Genomic DNA, 21,784 nt, shown 5'->3' on the forward strand with positions numbered 1-21,784 from the left:
ATGATGGTGATGATAAGGTGAAGCGATGTTATTGTTAAATAGATGGGGAACTCAACCAGGTTGTGTGTAGGGCACTGGTGGGAGTGGGGTGGACAGAGGGAGGTATGGAGATGAGGCTGCCCAATACACCGTATGTTAAAGACCACTAGGGAGCCCCGTTACATTCAGCCTGCTGGCTTTGACACAGCAATGCAGAAATTGATCTGAGGTGGCCTTTTCACATGACTTAACCTTGTGCAAATTACTTCCTGTAACAATGATGTAGTATCATCTCATCTACCTAGACTAAACCTTCCTATTAATACACAGCCACTCTCCCTCCCTCCAAATTATTTCTTTGGGGCAGAGTTAAAAGACCAGCACACCTTAGTGTAGATGGATGCCTCCAACGGCCCCCTGGTCACTGTGTAGGTGTGGATGCTCTCCCGTAGGCTGTGCCTCGGCTGCTGCTGTGGCTTGGATCAGGTGTGAGTCTCAGGGGCGCGAAGTCTAGAGCCTCCACCACCAAGCACATACCTCTGTGGTGGGGGCAGGTGCCAGCAAGCTATGCCCTGGGACCCTCATCCTCCATCACAGGGAACACCCCTTGTGTGGGAGGTTTTCCTAAGGGTGTTGCTATTCACACCCTTGCTATGATTGGCTATATGCACATCAGTGAACCCTAAGATGCCAATCCCACCTGTGGTTAAGTGTGCATGCTGGCTCTGTTCCCCCACCCACCTGCCTATGTAGGTTTATGGACATGAAATGTGTCAACCTGAACATGTTGATGCCAATAAATTGTGAAGGCCTCTAATCAGACAGCCATCATGTTTTGGTCCTGATCATCGGGCTATGCCCTGAAGGTCATAATTCATATACTGTGACACTGGTGAGTGGGACAGAGAGTTAATATTTCTTCAGCTCCAGCTGTGTACCTGATAGAGCCTCACACACACAACCTCACATAATACTCATCAACTTTATGAGACAAATAATACCGCCCTTATTTTTCTACAAAATAGACTTAGGTCCAAAGAGGTGGAAGAATTTGCCCGAGGTCATTTAACTAATCTGAGACTTGAGTCCACGTCCACCCTCCCTCCACCCATGACACCTGCCTCAACCACCAAGGCATTCCGCACACTCCCTCCCTTCCTAATGCCACCCTATCCACCACCACATCCAACTTGCTGAACCACAGTTGTGGACACATTATTAACTGAATTCTATCCAGAAAAGGCAGGTTGAAATAAAAAAGGAGGGTGGGAAGGAAGAGTCTCTTAGTCAATAAGAAAGTATGTTCACCAGTCAGTACAAGAAATAAAAAAAAGTTTAAAAAAGAGGCAGCTTGCTCATCGTTTCCATACAGTTTTATTTGCAATTTGTTGGAACCACGGAGAACAATTGGCAGATACACATGTTGCTTCTGGGAACAGCATTCAACTCCAGATGCTTTTTCCGCTAAGGAACAGGGCCACAGGCGGCCCTCACACCCAGTGCTGTGCTGCGCGGAGGGCTGTGCTGAAGGTTCTCAAGGCCTGGTGAGTTCCCCTCACGGCCAGAAGGAGAGACCCGGCTTCGGCTTCATGGCCGGCCTCCCGCAGGTGTCTGCCCAGCTCCTCTGCATCCCAGCGCCCTTGCTGGAGGCTGGCCAAGAGGTGGTCAACGATACGCGGATAGAAGGGAGTGGAGACACACTTCACCAGCAGCTTGGCATCCAGGAGCAAGGAAAGAAGTTCTTGGTCACAATTGGAATCATTCACCTTCAAGAAATAAGACAGGCACAGCATGAGGGGGTGTCTGCTTTGTCCGCCTCCCCCTCGGATCCCTCGCTCTCCACTGGGCTGCCTTCATCATCATTCATGCCCTGGCCTGGGTTTAAAAGCATGTGTGGGTCGCGAGCACCTCTGAAGTAGGTCACAGATTGGGATGACAGACGGGGCTCCTCTTAACATAAGAAGACACAAGAACCCCACTGCAATCATCGCTACAGATTCCAGATACTGGGCGCCAGAAACTGTATTCAACACTGTATCAGCATTTCTTCACCGAGGCCTTCTGACTCAACCCTGTGACTGGCACTTTTACCTCCCAATTGACAGATAAGGAAACTGAGGTGTAGGAACTTTGCTTAACATCCTAACCAGTTGTAGAGCCAGATTGTAAATTTGGGTCAATCTTGACATCAAAGTCTGTGCTCTTAACAACCACATTTACTGTTTCATTTGTACTTTCACTGTGATCCACATTCTTTAATGCTGCATCTTTCTGGAATATAAATACACATAAAAAATTTTTTTGGAACAAGAAAACCTTGTTTGTACTCCATTGAGAGAAGAGTATGTCCCTCAAGCCCACTGATACGAGTAAGATAACCAACAGTGGGGTTTTAAGCTATTCTTGCTTCAGCCTCTAGGAAGCTCAGTACCAACCTTACCTTTTAAAAAATGGTCTCATAGGTCCTTTCAGTTTGCATATTGTCTTTCTCCCTGGTCTTGTCTTCTAAATATATGTATTGTTTTCAATATTTTTGTAAAGAATCAAGTCCACACTGATCATATTATCAAAATTTGGAGCTTCTCATTTAATTGGGGTATCATAAAACAGATTCCTGACAGGCTTTTCTTAATGTTACTGTGCATTTTTAATAATCTGGATTGTAGGACTCTCAGAAATAATGTCAAAGCCAATTAACTAACGTTTAGACCAACTATATTATGCAACTGTAGACAATGTGCTCTTCCTGCATGTTCTGTGACAAGGAAGAACGGCTATTGAAGATGCGAAGTTCAACTGTGTCTACTGACTGCAAGAATTAAAGCAAGAGAAGTACTGAGAATAAAATCCAGCCCGCTATCAGATAGCGTGAATCTTTCCTGCTACCCACAGGGCTCATTCGAAACCCAATGTAAACATCACCTCCAATGCCATCTTCTTGCTGACATTTTCTTTAACTCTCTTGGCCAATACTTGGGAGTATGGCCAAGGATTCCTCCTTCCTCCATACTCCCAAGATACCTGAGATCTGCCTCTTCATGCTGTATGATAAGTAATTTTATTTTATTTATTTACTTTTTGAGATGGAGTTTTACTCTTGTTGCCCAGGCTAGAGTGCAGTGGTGCAATCTCGGCTCACTGCAACCTCCGCCTCCTGGGTTCAAGCGGTTCTCCTGCCTCATCCTCCCAAGTAACTGGGATTACAGGTGCATGGCATCATGCCTGGCTAATTTTTTGTATTTATTAGAGACGGGGTATCACCATGTTGGTCAGGCTAGTCTCGAACTCCTGACCTCAGGTGATCCACTCACTTTGGCCTCCCAAAGTGCTGGGATTACAGGCGTAGCCACCGTGCCCGGCCTGTATGATAGTAATTTGTATGTCTGTCTCCCTTACTGACTGGGAAATTCCTGAAGGCACAGAAGTTTTATCACTTTTACATTTCAGCACCCCATTTCATTAACATTTGTTAAATGGCTGAGTGAACCTACATTATGAAACTTTGTCACATTTTTGTAAACTGCACAAGTACGATAAAGACCCTATCTCTCAGAGAGACTGAACAGAACTAGACTCCAGAACAGAAGACCCTCTCTGCAAACCCTCAGTGTCTTTTCTCTGGCTTCCCATTTCATGAACACTTGTACAGCCCACCTTTGACCCAAAACACTTAGGTTGAACTCCAGGAATTTACCTTTGTTTTTGTTTTTAGGAGCTAGATGACAGAAAAAGCCACCGGTTCAATGGACTTGCTTTTGTGCTGGAAGGGGCACGGAGTTTGACTTCTCCTCACTGGGGCTGCCTGTGAGTTCTGAATGCCTTCTTTCCATCCCACTTCTCTCCCTGTCTCTTCATGCCTAGCAAACAAGAGTCTCAACCCCACAGAGCTCCTGCCTCAGCAGCACGGTGTCTACGTGCCAGAACCCTGAGAGGCCCTTGAAGTCTTCAGACATCCCTTCAAGATAGTTCTCGCCTCCTCTGACAGAGGCAGGTTCAGTGAGGTCAAGTGTGATACAGTTGTTCCATGGTGGAGTGGCCTAGAAGCCCGTATCTCGGACTAGTTTACTTGATTATTGTTTGTTTCCCTCCAGAACACAAGTTCCCATGGAGCAGAGATCTTGTCTCTTCTGTTCATCCCTGTAACCCCATGTCCAGAATGGGTGGCCACGTGCTAGGAGCTGAGTAAGATTTGTGGAATGAATACCCAAGTGAATGAATCACTCCAAAGCTCACATTCTTTTAGTCTGTGTGGCTGCCTCCAGCCATGTGCATGCACATGCTAATGCATGCACACACACAGGGCATCTGAGTTACTGTATGTGTTATCTTGGTTCATCCTGCAAAACAAAGAATCCCCCTGCCTAACCCTGTAGGAGAGAACAGTGTGTGCCAGGATGCTACAGGCACGTTTGGTAAGATGCACAGATAAAAGGCTCAGAATCTGAACACTGCAGGGCAATACTTTCTTTGTTGCCCTGAATACGTCTTCTAGGCTGGGACACCTTTATTATTCTTTCAGTTTACTCACTAACCCTCCCTCTGGGAGGCTGACAGTCTCCTAGAGAGGGAGTGATGTTTTCTTCCAGCCCGAGGAAGAGACAGGGGTTCTGTTAACGCCTGCGGCCGCTGCTGCTCTCATTCCCTTCATAGTTTGTGTTTCTATCCAGTGCAACCAAATCCTTCCCGTGTTTGTGGCTGGATATACCCAGCTTTTCAGAAGCTGCTCACATTCTGGCAGGGAGGGTAAGGGGTGGGGAAGGGCAGGGTAGGCTGTCTTTTCTCCAAAAGCCTGGTGCTTGCCGTCTTGGCTGAGAATGTCTAAGGCTAAAGACACGGAAATGAAATGCATGCTTCCCCTTGGCCCCGGCCCACTCAGAGGTTCCCTAAAGAACGATAAAGGTCTGGGTTTGCTGACCTGCATTGAGCTTGGGCAGTGAGCAGGGAAAGGTTGGGAGGAATTTTGGGTTTGGCTTCATATAAAATCAAGTGCTGGAAACACAGGGTGGGTGACTTTATCTTATTTCCTTTCTCTGACATTCCACCTGGGCCTGGCTCTTTGCAAGAAATACAGAATGGCCAGAGTATACTTTAAAATTGTCAGCTGCAAGGAAAATACTGCATAGATAATTTTTCTGTGCGTATTTGGGAACAAAATAGAAAATGAAAAAGAAAGAGATGGCCTTTGTAATGACCCATTCCAACAAGTGCATTTTAAAGAGTCGTCTGAGGTTCAGAGAAGGAACAGGTCATAGACAGCCAAGATGTTCCTTTCCACATATCAGGGCACCAAGGCCAGACTGAATCCTTCCCAACAGCACAGCCGAGTGCTGAGTGTCCTGTCCCAAAGCACTCTCCAGCACTGTGACATTAGCACCACACTGCTGAGTTGCTAGGTTAATTTGTTAAGCCTCAAGTTGTCTGTTTTTTCTTGTTTTTGACTAATATTTGTACTAAACATACTGAAACTTTAGTACTATCTGCCACAGAAGCTTGGTACTCTCTGACCATGCATTATTCATTCTAACCTACTTTTTCTTTTTAAGATAAAAATGAAAAAGTGGAAACAGTTGGAAAAAACCATGCCACCTTCTTGCTGACATTTTGTTTAACTCTCTTGGCCAAGCTGATTCCTCCTTCCTCCATACTCCCAAGGCACCTGAGGTCTGGCTCTTCAGGCTATATGAGAGTAACTTGTATGTCATCCATATTTGGGCCACGACAAGAGAATTATTTCACCCTCCTTTCCTCTCCAGTAACTGTCCACGTGCATAGATTTTTTTCCACAATTAATCATATGATATTTGTATTCTACTTTTCTCATTATATGCTAAGAATTTTTAATTTTTTTTTTACATAGTTTTCAGTCTTAAAAATTTTAATGGCTGCAAAATAGTTGTTATAAGTTATTTGACTTCTATAAATATTTCAGCCATTTTAAGTTGTCTGATATTACTGAAACACTACCATGAATGTTTTTATGCACACATTTTCTTCTTCACCGAAATGATCTGCATAGGACAAGTTATCAGGGGAGGTATCACTGGAGTGTTACGGGCTGAACTGTGTCCCCACACAAATACTTTCTTCTTCATCAAAATGATCTGCATAGGAAAAGTTACCAGGGCAGGTATCACTGGAGTGTTATGGGCTGAACTGTGCCCTGCACAAATTCATATGTTGAAGCTCTTACCCTCAGTACCTCACAGTGTGACTTTATTTACATACAGGGACTTTTAAGAGGCAATGAAGGTAAAATGAGGTCATTAGGATGGACTCCAATATAACCAGTGTCCTTAAAAGAAGAGAAGACAGGACACGCACAAGAAGCGCGGGTCAACCACGTGAGGACAGTGAGAAGGCGGCCGCCGACACGCCAAGGAGAGAGGCCTGGGAAGAAACCAATCTTATACCTTGACATCAGACTTCTGGTCTCCAAAACTGTAGGAAAATAAATTTCTCTTGTTTAAGTCACTTAGTCTGTGGTACTTTGTTAGGGTAATATGAGCAAATTAATACATCAGGCAAAGTATCTGAAACATTTTTTTGGTTCTAAATGTGAATGTAAGCACAACCACATAATGATGTCAACTGTGCCAGCCTACAGCGGTGACATCAGCATGGGAATGCATCAGTGTCACATCATGAACTTCTCAGCCTTAGGTGTTAATATTTTGAAAAGAAAAAATCACTTGCTAATTTAGGAGATATGTAATGGTACCTCAAGGTTGCTTTCATTTGAATTTATTTGCAAGAATGAATTTTTCCATAAATTTCCTATCATTTTTATTTTTTGTTGTGGAAAGAATCAATCATTCACTCATTTAGGAGAGTTATAACAGCTTCCCACTCTTTCACATGTGAAGGATTCTCTGTATAACTGAAATCTTAACCCTGATTTTTGTTATCATGAACATTCTAACCTATTGTTTACAATTCTGTTTCAGTTATAGAAGTTTTACACTTTCATATTGTCAGGAAAGGATCTACGCCTTTATGACTTGTTCTATTGCTTTAAAACTCAGAAGTTACAATTCCTCAAAGGAACTGATATGTTATTTTAATATTTTCTGACTTTTAACAATATTTGACTTTTAAATTGATCAGAAATTGACTTTGGTATACGGTCTGTGGAAAATCACACAGCCCTGCCAGTGGGTTGACTGGTGCTTAAGGGGCATGAGAAAGAAAATATATTCTGTCATTTTCGGATGCGGTTTGGATGTGAGAAATAAATACGAGACAAGTCCAGAGGATTAGTTGACTTAATTCCCCTCATCAAATAACTTTGAATTACAGCGAGAGATAGTCTGGTGCTATGAAAAGAAGACAGGCTTTTGGGTTACAGACAAATTTCCAATCCTGGTTCTGTCACTAAACAACTGTGTGACCTTGTTAAGGACGATCTCTCTGAGCTCCAGTTTCCACATCAGAAATACGGACTGTCTCTAAGGGTTGGGAATAATACAAGCTTTTAAGTGCCCAGCACAATGCCAAGTGCAGAGTCCATGTTCAGTAAATAGCTGATGTTAATAGCCAAACAAATCATGAAAAAAGGATTTTCTAGAAAGGGAAGGGCTTATAAATATCAGAAGATGAGTAAAATGCTTGCTATCTCTGTCAGAGATTGTTTTTTGTGTGTCAGCAATTAATTTTTGAGAATAAATGATACTTTACAGATCTTGGAAAGAAATCTATTAAAGCACAAAGCACTGCTGTCTTCCAAGCCATTAAAATGTTATCTGCTTAATTCCTCTTTCAACAATAGGTAATGAACCTTCTCTGATTTAAAAATCTTTGATTTTATGGATCTATATTAAGCTAAGAGTAATTACAATAATGAGGAAAGCTGAAATTCCAGAAGCATAATGCATGCAGGCCCTCATTTCATTTGCTTTAAAGATTATTTAATATTATTTCACTGTTTACTTTAGGGAAACATATTTGTCTTGTTCTCATATATACTATTACTAATAAAAGTTATTAAAATATCAACCACAAGGTTAGAAAAATAAAAGGACAACATAAGTATGTACTTGGGAAAAACACCTACAGATAATTTTTGTATTCTATATTTATTTGAATATGATATGCAGTTTCCATTTTCTCAGCATACCATCAGTTTCACTCCTGGCACGGCACTTAATAGAATACTACTTCTGAAACCAAAACTATGACAAATCATCTGCTCATGATCTAACAACGAGACGGAGAAAATCTTTGAAAATCCAAGCTTGATCACCTCTGCGACCAAACCCACATGCTGGATTTGAGGGCCCTGACCTGGCTAGTTCCACATGCTGTACCTACCTCCTTGCTACCTTGGTTAATTCTTCATGTTATTATTTCACATGTCAATCTGTCCATGAGATAATTCATTTAAGCACAGGGATAATAATATTTTATCGCATCTTTACAAACGTCTTACCTATTCCTCACTTCATACACAGTGCCAGGCTGTGCACAATGCATGCTTGATATGTCTGTTCATACCAAGTAAATGAACCAACCACTAGTGCTGTGTAGGAATCCCAGGCTGACCTGCAGAGTGAGCTGCCTATTGCTGGACGCATCCAGCTGAGACCTCTGGGAGATGATGCTGCAGAGCTTCCTTTATCAAGAAGACCGAGCACAGGCTAAGGATGACTGACAGGACGCGCAAGTCAGATCTCTGTATGTTCACGTTAAAACGACAGAAATAAGTAGACATACCCACAGTTTTGAGAACAGAGCCTGGCACTCAGAGCCCAAAGAACAGCGATTGTCAAAGAGGCCAGTTTACCACCAACTGGTGTCTGGAAGAGTAAAGGCAAGTTCTTGCTCGATTCCTTGAATCATTTGGCTCACTTCAGACTAACTTGGTTTGGATACACTTAGAAGAAAACCAACTGACATTAGCGTTAACACCAAAGACAGACTCTGCAGACACCAAATGAGGTTGTCAGGACCCCAACCCATTGTGCCTGCTATCATGGCACGCTGAGGCAAGAGGGAAAGTGTGTAAACCTGAGCTGGGCGAGGAGAAGGCAATACTGAGGGAGCCCTCCAGGGTAGAAGAGACTCTTGCCAGGTCCTAGCTGGAAACCTGGATAGAGTTAAAGGGGAACAAAGACAGGAAGGTTTCTTGGTTTTGTATAAATATGTTGATTCACACATGCGTTTCTGAAAATCTTTATGGTTCTCCCCCCAGCCTGGACACTGGCCACTGTAAATAATGCTAGAAGGTTCTGGTGCCTTCATGGCAAGATTACAGGGGATAGGAATCATATTTATCAAATATGTGAAGGGCTGATCACTGGAAGAAGGGCATTAATAATCTGAGAAAATCCCCAGGGCAGGACTAAGGTCAATGTGTTCAAGATAAAGGGGTACAGGTTTCATTTAGGAGGTGCTCTCATGTCATAATCTCACCCAAAATGGCACAGAGCCCCCTGCAGTGTTCAGCTGGAGCCTGGGAGAGTGAGTGGGCTTAAAAAGGAAGCACAGCTAGGCGAGTTGTTGGGCTAGGTCTGCTCTAGTCTTTTGCAGAGCTAATATTATATGCCTCAAGGTGCTTTCAACAACTTCATTCCTCTGTAGAAATAACCCTTTTCCAATGTAATAAAGCCTTCCTACTTATGATAAAAGCAGAAGCATGGTAGAGTACAGACTTTGAATGTTAGGTCTGGGGTTTACATTTCAGCTTTGGCTGCTTACTAGCTGTGTGACCCCTGAGCCTCATGTTTTCAACTGTGAAACCAAAATAATAATATCTTCCCATACAATCATTAAGATAAAGAGAGAATGTGCCTATTATAGTACTTGGCAAAGAGGTGGGATTTGAAAGATGGTAATTATTGGCATTAAGGAGAAACCCTTAATTAGGTGCTGGAGGTCGTAAACACTTTTTTTTTTTTTGAGACGGAGTCTTACTGCAGACTGGAGCACAGTGGCACGATCTCGGCTCACTGCAAGCTCTACCTCCTGGGTCCATGCCATTCTCCTGCCTCAGCCTCCCGAGTAGCTGGGACTACAGGCACCCACCACCATGCCGGGCTAATTTTTTGTATTTTTAGTGGAGAGGGGGTTTCACCGTGTTAGCCAGGATGGTCTTGATCTCCTGACCTCGTGATCCACCCGCCTTGGCCTCCCAAACTGCTGGGATTACAGGTGTGAGCCACCATGCCCGGCCAACACTTCTTTTATAACCCCCTGAATTACTATTTTAATAGACAGCACAGTCCAGGACAACCCCTGGGATGAGGGGTTGCATAGAGGCATTGAGCAGTACCAAAGAGGGGGAAGCAATGAAGAGCAAGAGCCGTTACAAATCGGGAATTACAAAATGGGAATTTTCAGTATACAAAGCCGTTATAAATATGTATCTGCTTACTTTGATGAAATAAGTCAAGAGGCTTCCATCCAAACAGAAAGTATTCCAGAGATGCGAGTCAAACACATCAGCAGCATTGCCCATCTCAGAGAGAATACGGTTTTGAAAGTGAGCTCTCAATTTTACTGAGAGTGATGGAGAAGGTAATCCAGAAGTCTATACCATTCAGGGTTTTAATTGTTCATCATCAATACAATCTCAAGGAAGGACTTTCCATTTCTGGCCCAAGAAAGAGGCTGTTGGCCATTTATAAAAGGTTACATGCACCAGAGGTCTGCAATTTCAGAAAAGCTTAGAGAAAGAAACGAGTACTACTGCTAGAGGAAAAGTCAGTACAATCTCTGGCATCAGCACTTAAGCATCATCCTTTTAACTGTAAACACCTATAAAGCTGTCAGTATCTTATAATGAATAGCAAAATAATACATGCTATCAGCAAACAAGTGGGGGTGTTTTTCCACTTGGATCTGCACACCGTGCAGGAGAGACTGCTATCAACGGAGTGCCTCTGCCAGATGTTTTTCTTTTAATGTCAATAGGAACTACTGTCAACAACCAATAAGGGGAAAACTGAGGTTATTGATGAACTCAAGCACCCTACTAATGGACACGGTGAATAGCAAAATAAAAGCAACAAAAAGAAAGCAAAAGTTTTCTATTTTTCATTGCAATACCAAGGATGACTTAAAAACAGCTAGACACGAGTCCTGCCAAAATGCCCACTGAAACTCTTCCCTTAGAAAAGTGTAACACAACCCTTTAATGGTGTTGGAAGAGCAATGATGAATTATAGTGATTTCATATTTTATTTATGTAGCATTTTAAAATGATACAATTATAGAGAACAGATAAGCAGTTGCCAGGGGTTGTTCAGGAGGTAGGGAGCAAGAAGGTGGCTGTGGCTATAAAGGACAGTATGAGAGATCCTTGTGTCTCGTACCTTGACTGCAGTTAGTGGTCACACGAAGTTACAGGTGACAATGTCACATGGAGACACACATACACACACTCGAGAGTGTCTGCAAAACTCATAAAATCTGTATAATGTTGACAGATTGAATCAATGTCAGCAACCGGGTCATAATATTACAGGTAAGTATCCCTTATCCAAAAAGCTTGAGCTCAGAAGTGTCAGTTTTTTCAGATTTTGGAATATTTGCATTATACTTACTTGTTGAGTATTCCTAATCTGAAAATCTGAAGTCTGGAATCTGAAATGTTCTAATGAGCATTTCCTTTGAACATCACGTTGGTACTCAAAAATGTTGAATTTGAGGCCATTTTGGATTTCTGGATTAGAGGTGTTCAACCTGTATACTCTAGTTATGAAAGATGTCACACTGGGGGAAACTGGGTGAAGAATGCAAGACACCTTGCTATATTATTTCTTACAACTGAACGTGAATTTAAAATTATCTCAGAAAGTTAAAATATGTTTTTTAAATGGAAAACTCTGTAAAACCTTAGCCTCTGGGGACTGCAAAAGGTCCAAAGACACTTAGCATTTTTGTGGGACACGTTTTTAGGGCACAGATGGGCTAGCCTAATGTGAGCATTCAACTTATGGCAGAGAAGTTATAGTTCAGTCTCATTACTGAATTTCTAAAAGGAAGGATCTGAATGGTGGGCAAGTGACTCATCTTAGCAATTTATACCTGTGGCTTTGATTCTTGGATCTGAAGGGCACAGGCGTTTCATGCACTATCATCACAACCACAGGCAAACTACTCAGTCTGCAGAGCAGTTTCAAAACCACAGGCTTAGCACCATGCAGCACATCTAACGTGCAGATCAAAGTGTTTCGGAAGTAAATCAGTGCCATATTAAAGGGAATTGGGCACTGCAGTGTTACCATTTAGTCATTTAGTTTCTTATTTTGATAGTTACTGTGTAGGTATGTGGGGGAAATGCTGTTGTGTGGGTAGTAAGATTAGTCAGCAGTTAGGGACCGCCTGTGCATTTGAGATAAAGAATCTTTAAAATGAAAACTGATACACTCTGCCCATGGAATCCAGGACTACATCAAGAGAGCTCCATGTACGATGAATATGGAAAGGCAATGTATAATACATCACTGTTTTATTCTCAAAGAGGCCCATGGCAGATTTTTGTAAGAGTGCCTAACACAGCGTACGAGGGTGCGGAGGGAAAAAAAATGCACTGAGAATATGCAGAAGTTTTCTCTTCTTACCAATTTCTTGGATTTATAAGAAAAAACTGGCTGAGAAAAAAACTCATTATAATTCTGTTTCATATAAATTCTCCAAGTTATGCAACTTTCATTTCAGCATAGATAGGTGGGAGGGCTACCGAAAGGCAAGTCCCCTTGATTCTCCACTTCAGTCAAGGTCCCAAAGAGGCCTCTGTTCTGATTAATTAGGTGATCAGGTAGGGTATTCACAAAACCCTTGTAGGAGCTTTTACATTATTTTAAAAACACATCTAAATGAATAAAGGCATTTGATTTTCTCATTTCATTCATAATGATTATTTCCAAATACAATTATATTCTGCTTTCTGTAACTATTTACATAATTTTCTGTATCCTTTGTCATTAAGAAAACTTTATATATTAAGAAAGTGATGTCTTTTCATCAACCTCTTCACTGTCTTGAGTAGCAAGCATATATCTCTGCTTTAGATTCTCCTTCCTTCTCTGGTCCCTAGAAGATATCCTGCCACATTTTTGTTTAAAAAATAGTATGTGTATATGTATGTGTATATATACATATATATGTATATATACAATGTAAAATTACGTGTGTATACATGTATGTGTATGTGTATAGTGTACATACTCAAATAGACACACATACACTTCAAATGAAAGAATAATCTCCACACAAAAGGGCTTCAGTAAGGATCATACAACATGAGTTCGTTAAAACACAACCCTAAGCTATCTAATCCTAAAGTGGAAAATTTTAAATGAGAAGAGAAAGTTTCTTTCTAATCATAATAACAAGGCAACAGGCCTTGAGGGAGAAATCTCAAGTTGACTCTAGTACATTACTCTTCAAGACAAGAAGGTTGCCAGAGGAAACCAGAGTTTGAGATTTCAGATGGTGCCAGTAAACACTACTTAAAACCACTGTCTTACCTTTAATTAGTGGATAACCTCACACACACATCCACAGATGGAAAACCTGTGCAATGATGGGAGTTCCCTAGACCCAAATTTCAAGTAGCAAGAGGACTGCTAGTTCATGGCTGCTTTGATCTTCTTAAGGAGACTAACATCCTGCTTCTCTAGAAAACTGTCTTCTTATTTGGATTTGTATTCTGAGCACCAAAAACACTGAATCTGGTTCATAGTAAGAGCTTAATAAATGTTTGTAAAATAAACATACACTGCTGGACAAAACAGGAAGAGCTATTGTGGTCAGAGAATACTGTAGATATAGTAGTCTTCAATTAACCATGGTGTTATTTATGAGAATGAAAGTGCTAATTCATTCCTTTGAAACATTAAAAAAAAAGAAAGTAAATTCAACTGGGCATACCGTAGTGACTGCTGTGATTTGCTCCAGTGCCATCTCGCGCAGATGCTCATCTCGGCTCTCGAGGAGAAGTTTCAGAGATGGAAGCAGGAGGGACTGGTTAAGCAGCAGCAGACACAGCTCCTTCACACCCTGAAACCACAGAGCAGGGGTGAGTGAGAATTCCACGACGTACTTCTCACCGGCGCAGTTCTGGCTGGATCATTCCACCCAGTTTTCTATGGTAGCGTGTGTGTGTGTGTGTGTGTGTGTGTGTGTGTGTGTGTGTGTGTGTAAAGCCACATATGGGACCGCACTGGATATACTGAATATGGGAGCTGGTACCTGCTTCGCTTGGTTCACAGTAAACTGTGTACAGATTTCCAAGCTATCAGATAGTCATCGACAACACTGCTTTTTAATGGCTTTGTAATACTCATCGTACAGATATAGTGGTATAATTTATTTTCCTAAACTCTCACAGCCCTAATTTCCTCATAAGTAAAATGTATGTATTTACAGCTCCTTTGCAGGTTTTGTGTTTTGTTTGTGTGTGTGTGTGTGTGTGTGTGTGTGTGAGAGAGAGAGGAGAGAGAGAGAGAGAGAGAGAGTTTGTGTTGACGAACACAGCATACAATGCTCAGAATATAGTGGAGGCTGAATAATAATAAAAAGTATTATCAATTGCTAATATTGTTAATAACCTCGGTTGGCATTCACTGAAACAAAGGAAATCAGCAAATAAAGTATTTTAAAATGTGTCTATCATTTTAATGTCAAAATGAATTGACTCCTTAATATACTTAAGATGGTATATCTTCATGAAAACTATCTGTGTTGCAGAAAAATGAAAATGTGTTTGGATCTCCACAGGTGTATCTGAATTTTATTCTCAGCCCTTTATTTTACTAACTGAACCTGTGGTCACAGAGCAGGCTTTCATATAAGGCAACAAATGATAATCCTTTACAACAAAAGCATAAAACAATAAGAATAAGATTTGCAAGCTGTTTTGCCCTGCTGAGCTGTGTTGCCATTCGGGTCCTGACTTTAGCTGTAACATAAAGAGAACACTTTGGACCAAAAACCAGACAATGAATGACTCCATTACACTAAAGCAAGGGTTGCTCTAAAGAACTGATGATCACTGGCATCCACGGGATTGATTTTTCTCTTGTGCCATTCTGACAGCAGATTGGAGAAGAAAAACTCAAATTTACTATATTTTCAAAATTGCTTTACATTATTATAGAGCATCAATAAAATAAGAATGACACAAGTAAGCTCACATTTAAAGCTCAGGATAAAGTTCTCTTTGGAATTCTGCTCATTATAGTTTAGCTTTCACCCAGCACGTCTCTTCTTGAAATCCGCAAGGCCCTTACATTTCAGAGTAGAAGGCTGTGCTACACAAACCTGTGTGACAATGATCAATACCAGCAGGGTAGCAGTTTATAAAACACATTCTTCACACATTGGGAATTCTAATTCAAAAAAGTATGGTGTATGCCTTAAAGAACACGTGACACAGAGCAGTCTCACCAAGCATCTGGGGCAAAGAAACAGGCAGACTTTTCATTTGGGATGCCGGAACCTGCAGAAGATTATTTGGGAGCATGAAACAAGCTCCTGAGCATGGCACTCTGGCCTGGTTGGCCGCATCCTGTGGCCTCTTCCTCCTCCTCTCGGGTCATGGCAGTGCTCCCCACTTGTGCATTCCACACAAAGTGCTGTGCTGGGCCCCTTCTGACACAACACACACATTCTGTATCTGCACTGTCCAATACCACAGCCACAAGGCACAAGCTAATTTGAGGTGGGGCTAGTGCAACCGAGGAACTGCATTTTTAATTTTACTTAAAGGTTTTAATAAGCCACATGGGGCCAGTGGCTACCATATTAGGCAGTGTGGCTGCTGGGCGCTGGACTCTCACACCTCCAGGTGTTTGCACATAGTGTAACCTTTGCTCTTTCTCTGTCTGATTAACTGTCTACTTGCTCTTTAAGTCTCAGTTTAAAAATGCACAGAAAAACTGTACTTCCTCTGCAAAAGCACCCTTGAATGTCCCAGGTTAGCACTCAATGTTCTAAATGTACTGTATAAATATTTCCCACCTTATCTTTTATCTTGTATTATGGTAGTCATTCATCAGCCTACCTGCCTTGCTTTTGGGCAAGAATATTGTTCCTTCTCTGCATTCTAAACTTGCTTGGTACATGCCATACCTAAAACTCCTTGTATATAATTCCCTCTCTGAACACACATTTGCTCACTCAAAAAGTTATCAGTGATGAGTAAACAAGTATTTTCAATGATTTATGATATTTAGACATAGCATGACACTTGGCTGACCTTGGCTTTCATGACAAATTTTATGGAATAATCTGTGTGCCCCTCTGAGCAAGCATAATGGATAGATGGCACACAGAGAGGCAAGGACATCCAAGAATGGAGGAACCCACTTTAGGTGAGCCACTGACCACTTTTCATCTCTTAACTACCCGTGATTGGCCAAATACTTACTCTATCTTTCAGTGCTAAATCCTCTACTATGTTTGTTCGCTATTTTCCCCCTGTGTTGCAAGAGAACGTTTATTAAGAGATTTATAAAGGGATTTGGGGAACTGCAAGAAAGGTCAAAGCAGCAGAGAAAAGCCACAAAACACGTCATTTGACAGGCCTTTGCATTTCAAACCCTTCAGACCATGAGGACAGAACAGGAGAGGCCTTGGATGGAGAGGACTAGGTGGGCCCAGGCTTAGAGCCAGGCCACAAACCCAGGTGTTTGTTCTCCCTGTGGACTATGATTTATGAAGATGCACTAGGGCACTGTTCCCATGGCCTGACAGTCATGAGAGAAGCAGGACCAGTTCAACAATATGCCTTCTGTCCTCACACAACTCTCCTACTGTCCCTGGAGTATCTAGCATCAAAAGGTGTTGCAGGGCGTACAGCAGGAACTAGGGGCACAAGGTGTGCAGGGATCGAGGGGCTTATCACATGCCCTGGGCATTGCATGGGGGCTGCAGGGCAGCTTGCAGTCCTTGCCCTCCAGCAGGCCTAGAATGGGCTGAGCTCCCATTGCTGTTGCCTGGATGTCCAGAAGCCCCTGGCACTGCTGGTTCTGCAGCCCCAGGTTGATCACGATCTTGGCCAGCTGGGCCTCCACACTGGCCACCGGGCACTGTACCTGGGCCAACTGGGCACTGCAGCGGCTTTGGTTTTGTGTTCTCCAGAGCCTCTCAGGTTGTGCTGGGCCTGCTGCTCAACCTCCAGGGCACTAGCCATGCCTCTTGGACCGTGATCTCTACCAGCAAAGCAGCTGCTCTGAGCTGAACATCAAGTGTTTGTTATATACTTTGTTTTAAAATGCATCATCTCATTTAATTTCTCCTCAAATCCTTTGAGAAAGGTGTGATCTCAGCCCTACTAATCAGATGGGGAAAGCAGAGGTAAAATGGTTAAACAACTTGAGTGCTATCGCATAACTTGACTGATTCTAAAAATCAAGCTCTTGACATTAGCAAAAGTGGCTCAACCCTGATAGAGAACAATCACACTGAGTTTTAGAAGCTGGGAATTATTAAGGCTCACTCACGAGCTAGGTGACTTAATCCCATACAACAGACCCCGAGCATCAGTGACTAACTCATGTTTTGTCTCAGCGAAATCATGGACCTTCAGGGTCAGTCACAAATCGCTGGACCTCAGAATTTTACATCTATAAATGCCAACAAACTGCTTTATGCCAATTTCTTATTCTACCTATCCCTAACTCTTGAGAGGGCTTTATATACTGCCATGGATACAAGCTGAGAAGAAGGATACATAACTTTTGAGACTGTGGGACACAGGACCTGTGAGAAAGTCACTCATCCTGCTGGTAATATTTTCCATCAGGAAAACCATTATGGCCGTAAGTAAGCAAGTCCCAGGAGCAACAGCCGGAGTCATGAAGGCATTCTAAGGAGTCATGAATTGTTTTAAAAGTCTGTAGGCACGGGAGCTTAGTGAAAAACGGGAAATGGAGATGAAGAAAAAGGTGAGTACTCTTAAGTACTCTGACATAAACAATTAGGCACACACATTTCCTAAATCATGGAGTAGGACAACCAAAGGTATTGAATTTAGGAAAAAAAGTCATGAGCAACAGATAATTTTACCACCACAGTGATATAAAACATTGTAGAACTCTGAAATTAATCTTGTCAACTTCCAGATGTAGTAAAATAAACTTAACAAGATACTGCCACTTTTTAATAGTAATGTTCCTTCCTCTGTAACACTTTCAATTCACATTTGAGCACATTTAGCCATCAGTAAAAACAGTACGTACCATTTGCAAACAGCCTCTAATCACAGCAGCCTCAGGAAAAAAATAATCTACAAATGTGCCCAATTGAGAGACAGAAACTGAGGCAGCTTAAGGAAAATGAAGGAAAGTCACTGTGACAACAGAACTCCTTGAATAACTATCTTTTGTTTCATCAAATTAAAGAAACATGATAACGACCTACTTTGCAATAGGGTTTAACCCAGTACCTCCTCTCTCATCCCGAGAGAATTATAAACTTATGAAAGGTAGTGAATTATGTGCTATGGATGAAGCAGTACACATACAGCCTCAGCTCATTCTCCTTAGAGAATAGACAGAACTAGCATTTTCTCATCCAGCTTAAGCTCTTCTTTCACAGACCAGAAAACAAAGATCCAGAGTTTCGTGCTTTTCTCATGTTCACATAGATGTGGCCCAGTCTGGAAGAGAAACAGTACAGCTTCGAGCATTACTAGAGCTCTTTCTGTTCTACTATGTATGATATTCCCTGCCCTTAAGGTGCTCCCAGTTCTAATAAAGAGCAGATGCAGTAAATCCCTTCCCATGGTGTGTGTGAGGAGTGCTCTAATAGATATGGGCTTTAGGTGCTGTGCTATCTTTTCTGACCTCTTAAAAAACACTTAGCAACCACCGACCAGATGATTCTGAGATCAAATGAGAGCCCTGCAAATAAACTTAACATATTACTCTATTTGCCAAAGCACCTCCCCCTGGCTGTAGACACTTACTAGGGAGCTGAATCATCACAGCTAAATCAGAACTTTTCATTAAACCACCAAGTCATTTTCCAACAGGAAACAGAAAGCACAGCTTCTTACACATTCATCAATAAAAAGAACATGCTTTTCCTCTATGTATGTAAAATGTAAATGGAATGCTGATGCGAATATCACTGTGATGGACACAGATATGTCTAGAACCTAGTCCCAGGCGGTTAAAGATAATACATATCAAGTGGTCCCTAGAGGCCGTTTTGGCCCCAGGGACTGGTTTCGTGGAGGAAAATTATTCCACGGACTTGGGGAGGGGATGGTTTTGGGATGATTCAAGCACATTACATTTATTGTGCACTTTATTTCTATTAGTATTACACTGTAATATCTAATGAAATAATTATACCACTCACTATAATATAGAATCAGTGGGAACCCTGAGCTTGTTTTCCTGCAACTAGATGGTCCCATCGAGGGGCGATGGGCTACAGTGACGGGTCATCATAAGGAATAAGGAGTGCACAACCTAGATCCCTCGCATGTGCAGTTGACAATAGAGCTTGTGCTCCTCTGAGGATCTTGTGCCACCACTGGTATGACAGGATGTGGAACTGAGACGGTAATGTAAGTGATGGGAGCAGCTGTAAATACAGATGAAGCTTCGCTCATCGCCAGCCACTCACCTCCTGCAGTGCGGTCTGGTACCTAACAGGCCATGGACTGATAGCAGTCCTCGGCCTGGGGTTTGGGGAAGCCTGATATACATAACTGTTACTGAGCCTTGATTAGCGAGCTGGTGAGATGATGTCAGGGTCAAGGATGCAGTGGCCATGTCATAGCCAAATTACATTCCTCACCTTGCAAAAGTTGTAGTAAAACCAAACCAATAAGGGTTTTTTAAAAAACAAATAAACTTCTTTGGACAATGACAGAGATCCTAACAACCTTACATCTTAAACACTGATCATATAGATGCTAAATTCTATAGGCCAATCTTGAAGGAAGTATTGAAGAGGGAAAACTGACAGTAACATTTATACAATTGCATAAGAGACATTCAATGTTCATATATCTCCCAAATGTAGTAGGAATGGCTCCTCTGGAAGGATTCCTTTTTCAAGCTTTCAAGCACAGAGACTTGATTTGAAGATCAGACCCATCATTCACTGCCTGAAGAAGCAGGAGCAAGACCCTTGACCTCAAACCCTCCAATCCATCAGCTGTCAAGTGGAGATAAATGAATCTCCTTACAGAAGGTGGTGAAGGTTAAAGGAGGCAATATAGATGAAAGCCCAAGAGTGTTAGCAAATGTTGGTTATCACCATTACCACCTGCCTGTTAGGCAGTAACAGGAGACCTTAAACAATGCTTTCCTAACCTAGATTCGACAGAACTGACAGTAGAACACTGCTGGTCTTTGGTCCTGGTCTAATAATGCTTGATCTTAGCTTATATTCAAGCAAAGGTGAATCTCATGTTATTTACATGTTGCTTACTCTGGTGGGGATAATGAAGTGCACTGAGTCCCCATACTATGCGGTCGGCTGAATCCTGCCCTGGGTATCACAGACATGATACAGCCATGGTTCCCCCTCTCCGGGTGCCCACAATATAGCAGGGCAGATCATGGGTTCAGAAGTGGCTGACACAAGCAGACCTTTGTCCACAGCCCAAATCACACTTTACTAGAGTAAGGGGAGGTAATTTTCGGTGTTGGTACTTTATTTTGTAGAATAATTGCGTCATTCTGGTAGTTGGAAGACTTCTTTAAATGGATAAAATATTTTAAAAATCAATAAAAAAAAATCCAAGCCCTCATTCAGAAAACAATTCATTAAACGTGCATTCATGAGAATATTTTCCTTGAGTGATTACAATAAGGATTTAAAGGATCATATTTACAAATTTATTTTCAAGTTTATCTCCTACTTAGTAGGAATGCAAAATCAATTTAATGCTATTATCCAAATGCTTAAATTTAAGACATGTAAATTATTCAAATAATATACTGCAGAGGTAGGATCCACAGCAGGGAGCTGAAATTAGTATGAGCTTACTTTAGAATGTTCTCCCTCTTTCTCTCCTTACATACACACACACACACACACGTATATATGTGTATGTGTATATATATACATATGTGTCTCTCTGTGTGTATATATATGTGTACATATATATAATATATATGCATATAATAAATGTCTCTGTGACAGTCAAACCATGGGATCAAATAGAGAACAAAGGTCAAAAAGGAGATGCCTGAGTTTTGACCATACTTCGCAGAGAAAAAATATTGTGATTATGCAGTCTCGTTACAATGATGTCAAAAAGCATGTAAAATTCACAGTGGTTGGTTACCTGCTGAGAAGAGTGCTAAAGTTCACTACTTTCCCAACCCGCCCAGTTCAGACAGATAATGCCTGAGCTACCATGGCACATGGAACATACACTTGAGTTTGACGAAAAAGGGCATCCAGAAGAAACTGAAAACTGGGTTATACTCCGGGACTTGTACAGGAAATGCTGGCTCCCACAAAAACAAAGCAGCCTCAGAGCATCCTTTCAGCACTGCTTTTCTTCATCCGATCCATCAGAAATTACGGCCTTTACCAGTAATTACTTAAGCTAAATGTTCCTCAAGTCCAGTCTCTGGGACTGCTTATAATAAAGAGTTCTGATAAGCAAAGGCCACTCCATAGGAAAGCACTCAAAATACCCACTCACCTCTGCAGGCAGCATCTGCTTGGTGTTATACAAAGAGCGACACATTTTCAAAACTTCATTCCCCAATCCTTCCTTGTTCTCCGTCGTACATCTGGTTAGCATCACTGTAGCTAGTCTCACCCATGGATTATTGGTTATGCTAGTGTTTATGGAGAAAAATACAAGGCATTGGAAATGACTAAA

General features: G+C 41.8%; 1 protein-coding gene across 1 annotated transcript in view; it reads right to left on the reverse strand.

Annotated features, from left to right (window-relative positions):
- Nucleotides 1–1,334: 1,334 nt before the first annotated feature.
- NBAS (NBAS subunit of NRZ tethering complex) overlaps nt 1,335–21,784 on the reverse strand; it is a 388,298-nt gene continuing 367,848 nt past the window's right edge. Inside the window, exons 50-52 of the mRNA XM_030800558.1 lie at nt 21,602–21,740; nt 13,852–13,980; nt 1,335–1,745 (exon numbers count right to left, since the gene is read on the reverse strand). Of these exons, the coding sequence (XP_030656418.1) occupies nt 1,470–1,745; nt 13,852–13,980; nt 21,602–21,740 (544 nt within the window). The 3' untranslated portion in view covers nt 1,335–1,469. The remainder of the gene's footprint in view (nt 1,746–13,851; nt 13,981–21,601; nt 21,741–21,784) is intronic.

This window comes from Nomascus leucogenys, chromosome 19, assembly GCF_006542625.1.
Source record: "Nomascus leucogenys isolate Asia chromosome 19, Asia_NLE_v1, whole genome shotgun sequence".
Lineage (NCBI taxonomy): Eukaryota > Metazoa > Chordata > Mammalia > Primates > Hylobatidae > Nomascus > Nomascus leucogenys.